The sequence below is a fragment of the Stomoxys calcitrans genome, chromosome 4 (genome assembly GCF_963082655.1).
Source record: "Stomoxys calcitrans chromosome 4, idStoCalc2.1, whole genome shotgun sequence".
Lineage (NCBI taxonomy): Eukaryota > Metazoa > Arthropoda > Insecta > Diptera > Muscidae > Stomoxys > Stomoxys calcitrans.
Genome location: NC_081555.1, coordinates 163,147,850 through 163,156,031, shown reverse-complemented (window position 1 = coordinate 163,156,031; position 8,182 = coordinate 163,147,850). Strand labels below are relative to the sequence as shown.

Here is an 8,182-nt window from a genome sequence, read left to right as displayed (position 1 = left end):
GAGGCAAGTAATAGTGCGTCGATTTTGGCCGGGCGAAATGGTCGCAGGTGGAAGTAAGAAGCGGAAACGGATAACAAAACCAGGAAAAATAAAAATATTGGTAAAATGGTTCATCTAAGATAGTTGTAAAAGAATTGTCGCATTTTTATACCCTCCACCATAGGATGGGAGTATACTAATTTCGTCATTCCGTTTGTAACTCCTCGAAATATTCCTCTAAGACCCCATAAAGTATACGAGTATATATTCTTGATCGTCATGACTTTTGAAGTAGATCTAACCATGTCCGTCCGTCGGTCTGTCAAAAGCACGCAAACTTTCTAAGGAGTAAAGCTAGACGCTTAAAATTTTGCACAAATACTTCTTATTACTGTATTGATATTGTAAATGGGTCATATCGGTCCATGTTTTGATATAGCTCCCATATAAACCTATCTTGGATCTTGACATCTTTAGCCACTAGAGGGCGCAATATTCATCCGATTGGGCTAAACTTTTGCATGAGGTATTTTGTCATGATTTCCAACAACTGTCCTAAGCATGGTTGAAATCGGCCCATAACCTGATACAGCTGTCAAATCAACCGATCTGGGATCTTGACTTCTTGAGCCTCTAGAGGGCGCAATTTTTATTAGATTTTTTTCTGACAAGATACAGCATAGTTCACATATACGAATTAGTTTTTCTTTTTTTTCAGATATTGTTAAAATTCGGCTTTTAATTTGAACGAAAATAACGAACGAACGATTCCAAAGAAGTGAAAAGGCGTCAAGTTCGGCCGGGCCGAACTTTGGATATCCACCACCTCGGGTATATATGTAAATCACATTTCGTTATAATCCGGTGAATGATGCACAATTTATGCCCCCATAGCAGCTATAACGAAATATGGTCCGATTTGGACCATATTCGATACGGACATTGAAAGGTCTATAATAAGTACAAGTCATTTTTCAATTTTGTAGAACAAAATATCGATCTTTTTGGTAGCTATATCCAAATATAGACCGCTATGAACCATAAACGACACGGATGTCGAAAAGCCTAACATAAGTCACTGTGTCAAATTTCGGAATCTTTTATGGTGCCAAAACTTTAAATCGAGAGATCGGTCTATATGGCGGTTATATCCACATCTGAACCGATCGGGGGCAAATTGAAGAGGGATGACAGAGGGCCTAACACAACTCACTGTCCCAAATTTTGGCGAAATCGGACAAAATAAATTCGTCTTTTATGGGCCCAAGGCCCTAAATCGAGAGATCGGTCTATATAGCAGCTATATCCAAATCTGGACCGATCTAAACCAAATTGCACTCAGATGTTGAGGAGACTAACGCAAATCACTGTCCCAAATTTCGGCGAAATCGGACAAAATAAATGCGTCTTTTAAGGGCCCAAGACCCCAAATCGAGAGATCGGTCTATGTGACAGCTATATCCAAATCTGAACCGATCTGAGCCAAATTGAAGACGAATGGTGAAGGGCCTAACAGAACTCACTGTCCCAAAATTCGGCGTCATCGTATAAGTGCGCCTTTTATGGGCCCAAAATCTCAAATCGAGAAATCGGTCTATATGGCAGCTATATCCAAATCTGGACCGATCTAGACCAATTTGCACTCAGATCTTGAGGGGACTAACGCAACTCACTGTCCCAAATTTCGGCGAAATCGGACAAAAAAATGCTTCTTTGATGGGTCCAAGACCCCAAATCGAGAGATCGGTCTAAATAGCAGATATATTCAAATTGGGACCGATCTGTGCCAAATTGAAGAAGGATATCGAAGGCCCTAACACACTCATTGTCCTAAATTTCGGCGACATCGGACAATAAATGCGGCTTTTATGGGCCCAAAACCTTTAATCGAGAGATCGATGTATATGACAGCTAAACCCAAATCTGAACCGATCTGAGTCAAACTGAGGAAGGATGTCGAAGGGCCTAACACAAATTATTTCAGCAAAATCGGATAATAAATGTGGCCTTTATGGGACTAAGACCCTAAATCGACGGATCGGTCTATATGGGGGCTATACCAAGTTATAATCCGATATAGCCCATCTTCGAACTTAACCTGTTTGTAGACAAAAAAAGAATCCTTGCAAACTTTGAGCTCAATATCTCTATTTTTAAAGACAGACATATGTACCAATATAACAGAAAAACAAGTAAGTGCGTGCTAAGTTCTGCCGGGCCGAATCTTATATACCCTCCACCATGGATCGCATTTATCGAGTTCTCGGAGCGGTATCTCTTTTTGGCAAACAAAGAATAATGTAAAAAATTGTGATTCTATTGGAGATATATCAAGTTATAGTCTGATTCAGACCATAAGAGAATTGAATGTATCAACAGACCATAGTAGAAATAATTGGGTAATATTTCAGTCCATTCGGATAAGAATTGCGCCTTGAAGGGGCTCAAGAAGCATAATCGGGAGATCGGTTTATATGGGAGCTATATCGGGCTATAGATCGATTCAGAACATGTAAGACACGTATGTTGAAGGTCATTGAAGAAGCCGCTGTACAAAATTTGAGAATTGCGCCCTCTAGGGGCTCAAGCAGTCAAGATCCCAGATCGGTTTGTATAGCAGCTATATCAGGTTATATACCGATTTGCGCCATAGTAAGCATAGTTTTTGGAAGTCATAGCAAAACACGTCTCGTCCAAATCGGACGAGAATTGCGCCCTCTAGAGGCTCAAGAAGTCAAGACTCAAGATCGGTTTATATGGTAGCTATTGGGTTGCCCAAAAAGTAATTGCGGATTTTTTAAAAGAAAGTTAATGCATTTTTAATAAAACTTAGAATGAACTTTAATCAAATATACTTTTTTTACACTTTTTTTCTAAAGCAAGCTAAAAGTGACAGCTGATAACTGGCAGAAGAAAGAATGAAATTACAGAGTCACAAGCTGTGAAAAAATTTGTCAACGCCGACTTTATGAAAAATCCGCAATTACTTTTTGGGCAACCCAATATATCAAAACGTGGACCGATTTGGCCCATTTACAAACCCAACCTACCCAACCGACCTACACTAATAAAAAGTATTTTTGCAAAATTTCAAGCGGCTAGCTTTACTCCTTTGAAAGTTAACGTGCTTTCGACAGATAGACAGACTGACGGACATGGCTAGATCGACTTAAAATGTCATGCCGTTCAAGAATATATGATTTTTTTTCAGTGACTGATGCTAAAACGCTACACTTGTCTAAAATAGATAAAAAGAATTCAATAAAACTGAACAGCCAAATAAAGAGGGTGACAAAGTGGTATTACCTATAAGTCAGCTCGGGAGGATTAGCACCACCGTCCGTCCTTTGATGCCACCATCACTCGGTGGGTGACCCTTTAGGTGGTGACAGGTAAAGGAATGAGTGGTCAATCGCCGCTATCGTAGGACAAGCCTATGTTAATTTTTACACTTAAATGTTTGGGAGGTGAATAATGCTGGGACAAGCGGTGGTGCTTAAAAAGCTAGCGAAAATGCATGCTTTTCGTTGGTCCCTCTCACCACTGAGTTAATACCGTCACACTGACTGACTGTTTTCAGCTGTTCGCATGAGATCACCTTCTTTAATCAACCTTGCCACTAACCACAAATCCAAAGACCTTTAAATTTTGTTCAAATTTATTGGGTAACTTTTTTCCTCATTTTTGTTAAATCTTATGTATCGTTGTTTTTTAATATTTCTTTTTTTTAAGTTTTTTCGATTTTGCGGTATTTTGGTTATTTTTAATACCAATTGCAATAATTATTTTGTTATGTATAGTTATTATATTATTACAAAAAAATACATACATTCAAGTGTAGATGATTTTCGCTTAACATTTTTAAAATCTGTAGTAACAATACAAATAATATTTTCTATAATTAACCACTTTGTAAGCTTGTTTAGTTTTGTTCCCCTCAATTTTACTCTCTCTCCCTCTCTCTCTCTCTCTATGAGCAAAAACATCCTGCCGTTACTGTGACAGTTTTAAATTTCCATATTTGCCTTAGATCATCGGGTAACCATGCCAGCGTCAAATCCTTTTGTTGCGTATTATCCTTTGTTGTTGGTCGAAAGGTCAACACTTTAACTTTGTATTCTAATGGGCGACAAAGGGAACCACTCCAACATTTGGATCCTAAATCATTTGCTTGACAAACAGCATTGAGTAGATAGCGGGGAAAATGTTGTTGTCCCAAATCCACCAGATCGTTCTGAAAAGCGAATAAAAAAGTATAGAAGAAATAACATTCTTGTGAGGTTAGCTATAAAAATATGGCATACTTTTAGGGGTCAGCAGAGTTTAGCATGCTGGCGTGAACATTAAAAAAAGTTTTTTCAAGTGGAATGTTCATGGGCAAATTTGGAATTTTGCCTATAAACCGAAAAGTTTATGCAAATATGTTTAGGAATGAAGACAAGTTAGAATGCATTAAGATCGGCCATGACTAACTTTAGATACACACCACTATGGATATGTTTATTAATCTATTTTATTATAACTCTACTATATTCATATTTTGGGGATTATTGTAATTTTTGGGAATTTATCTTTAAATATAACAATGATAGCAAGAGATTACCAAAACGTTGACAAAAATTCCCCAATTAAGGAATTTCCCATTTGAGGGATTTTTTAAAATATTTCGGGAATTTTACTTTTGCTGCTATTTTTTGCGGTAAAGTATCATTAAAATTCTAATACCAAACATTTTGACAAAAATCCCTAAAATTAATTAACTAAATTATACCATGTTTGCCTCTCATTTCACCTTTTTAAGGATTTTTTACATATGTTTGGGAGTTTGACTTTTGCTGCTGTTGTCCTAAAAGTCCTAAAAATTTTTACGAACCCCCAAAGTTTGCTCAAACGGTTAATGTCTAAGAGCAAAAATCGAAACTAAAAATATTAGCCCTTTCAAAAATGTTTCTTCATTTTAGGGAGTTTTGGGAATTCTTGAAAAATTTTGGGAATTCGATTTTTTTGGTTATTGTTGCAATAAAAGAACATTTAAACATTTTTCTGAAAAATCCCCAAAAAATCCCACAAATAGATTTTTTAGTATCTTCAATATTTTTCCGATGGTTGTCTCTAGACATTCCCCATATAAGGGAATTTTTGGGATTTTTAACAAAATTTTGGGAATTTGACTTTTAATGCAACCACGCAAACTCTCAGATTTTGACGACATTTTCCCAAATCGGGAATGCCTAAATTTAAACATTAGCGAAATATTGAAGAAACTAAAGAACTAACCTTATGGGCATATTTCCCCATTTGAGGAAATTTTTGGAATTTTTAACAAAATTTTGGGAATTTGACTTTTGCTGTTTTTGTTGCGGTAAAGTAACATTGAAAGTCAAATTCCCAAAATTTGTACAAAAATCTTCACAATTCCCCCAAAGGATGAATGCTTAATACCAAAGATAGGAGAAATATCAAAGAAACTTAAAATAAACATGTAAAAGCGTGCTATGTTTAGCCGGGCCGAATCTTGGGTAGCCACCACCATAGATTCCGCTAAAAATGTACCCTTATTAATTGAGTTTGTATCTGAACTATTTTGGTCTCCAGAAGTCATATCGGGATATCGGTACTAAGGGGGACCTATATCACCATATTGACCGATTCAGATCAAACTTGGCACTGATGTTTTACATTTTAGCCAAATCAGGTGGAAATTTAGGTTTTTAAGGGCTGAAGAATTGTCAAATCCGGGGATCGGTTTATATGGATGATATATCGGTTTATAAACCGATTCAGATCATACTTGGCATGGATGTTGAAAGTCATCACACAAGTCTTTGTACCAATTTCCAACCGGGGACCGGTTTATAAGGGGGCTATATCTGTTTATATATCAATTCGAATCATACGTGGCATGGATGTTAAAAGTCATCACACAAGTCCTTGTTCCAAATTTCAGTCAAATCGGATGAAAATTGAGTCTTCTAAGGGCTGAGGAACACAAATCCTGGGGCTGGTTTATATGGGGGTATAACGGTTTGATCCCGTTTGGGATCATACTAGCTATGAATGTTGAAAGTCATCACACAAGTCTTTGTACCAAAAAAATAGGCTTCTAAGGGCTGAAGAAGTCAAATCCGGTGATCGGTTTATAATGGGGCTATATCTGTTTATATATCAATTCGAATCATACTTGGCATGGATATTGGAAGTTATAACTCAAGTCTTTGTTCGAAATTTCAGTCAAATCGGATGAAAATTGAGGCTTCCAGGGATTCAAGAAGTTAAAGCGGTAGGTCGATTTACAGGTTTAGAACCGTACTTAGCACAGTTTAGAACCGTACTTAGCATGGTTTAGAACCATACTTAGCACAGTTTAGAACGGTACTTAGCACAGTTTAGAACCGTACTTAGCTCGGCTGTTGCAAGTCATGACAGAATATTATGAGCAAATTTTCAGCCAATTCGGACAAGAATTGTGGCTTCCAGGGACTAAAGAATTGAAATCGAGAGATCGGTTTATATGGGAGCAACATTAGGTCACAAGCCGGTTTGGACCGTACTTGACACAGTTGTCGGAAGTCATAACGGAACACTATCTGCAAAATTTTAGTCAAATCGGCAAAAATTGCGTCTTCCAGGTGCTCAAGTAGTGAAATCGGGAGATCGGTTAATATGGGAGCTAAACCAGGTTATAGACTGATTTGGACCTTACTTGGCACAGTTGTTGGAAGTTATAACAGAACACAATGAGCAAAAATGTAGTCAAATCGTACCAAAATTGCGGCTGGTAAGGGCTCAAGAAGTCAAATCGCCAGGACGGTTTATATGGAAGCTATATCAGGTTATAGACCGATTAGGACCGTACTTTTCACAATTGTTGGAAGCCATAACAAAACACCTAGGGCAAATTTTTGGCAAAAGCGGACAAAAATTGTGTCTTTCAGGGGCTCAAGAAGTCATATCGGGAGATGGGTTACTATGGGAGCTATATCCAAATCTGAACCGATATGGCCCATTTGCAATTGCCCATGACCTACATCAATAGTTAGTATTTGTGCAAAATTTCAAGCGGGTAGCTTTAAGCGTTCGACCGCTTTCGTGATTTCGACAGACGGACATGGCTAGTTCGACTCAAAATGTCGAGACGGTCCAGAATATAAATACTTTATGGGGATGCAGATCAATATTTGTAGGTGTTACAAACGGATTGACTGGTTAGTATGCTCCCACTCAATGGTGGTGTGTATAAAAACGTAAACAATGACAAGTTTGAGGTATGTCGGCTGATCACTTTACTGAATGAGGTTATGCCAAGCGATCAGCCGGCATACAAATTTTTTTAATTTTTTTGCAGTACTTGGTATTGAATGGGTGAACTTGTTCTCTTTTTAAGTTTTCTCCTATTTGAAGACGCTTTCACAATCGGCAGATATGACATCCTTAACATTGAAAATTATGTGTTTATCAATTTTACCTTTACTTTACAATCACATCCCCTTGTGGGTGGGGTACCAAGAGGTGTGCCTATAGCATTGCCATTTCTTTTTCGGATACCCTCCTTTTCTGAGTCCACCACCAAATCATGGTAGAAATCCTTAAATTTTGCTATAGGTAAAACAGAAATGGCAGGTGCTAACATTTCTTCAGATTCATCGCCATCACTTTCCAAATCCTCATCTTGATCTTTTTGAGATTTTGTATCTCCATATAACTGCAATTGCTGGAAAGGATTCATAACTTCCACATTACGTTCCTCGTCTGCTGCAACAAGTTTCTTGGCAAGTTTTTCACAATTCACATAGGTTTGTTGTGGGCTCAAAAAATCAAACCATTTTTCTTTACAAATACGCCTTGGCAACAGCTGGGCGGATTTATCATAGAACAATTCTTCCAAGCTGGAGGGATTTTCGGGATCTTCTTTCAATTTAGAGGGCATGATGTTGAGAAATTCATCTTTTTGAGAGAGTTTATAGGGCCGGTCATGTGTCAAAGAGGTGGATGAGGAGCGCATGAAATGATTATCCATCAAGCGATTGCCACAGATGACACTAAACAAAACCGTAACACACACCAAAGTGGTCTTAGAAGAAGATATTAGAAAGAGAGCCTTTAGTTTTTACACAGTTCTAATTTTTTTATCTCTGCACATTTTCTCACCCAAGGCATACTTAATTCTAACAACTTCACTATCACAGCTTACACTCAACTAAGG

The 8,182-nt window shown here is 37.7% G+C and overlaps 1 protein-coding gene across 1 annotated transcript; it reads right to left on the bottom strand.

Moving 5' to 3' along the window:
- Window positions 1–3,800: 3,800 nt before the first annotated feature.
- On the bottom strand, window positions 3,801–8,182 carry LOC106087671 (uncharacterized). The gene is made up of 3 exons (XM_013252806.2): window positions 8,128–8,182; window positions 7,445–8,050; window positions 3,801–4,213 (listed from the first exon to the last, which is right to left on the bottom strand). Exons 1-3 carry the CDS (start codon window positions 8,134–8,136, stop codon window positions 3,950–3,952), a joined length of 879 nt encoding a protein of 292 aa, XP_013108260.2. The 5' UTR covers window positions 8,137–8,182; the 3' UTR covers window positions 3,801–3,949.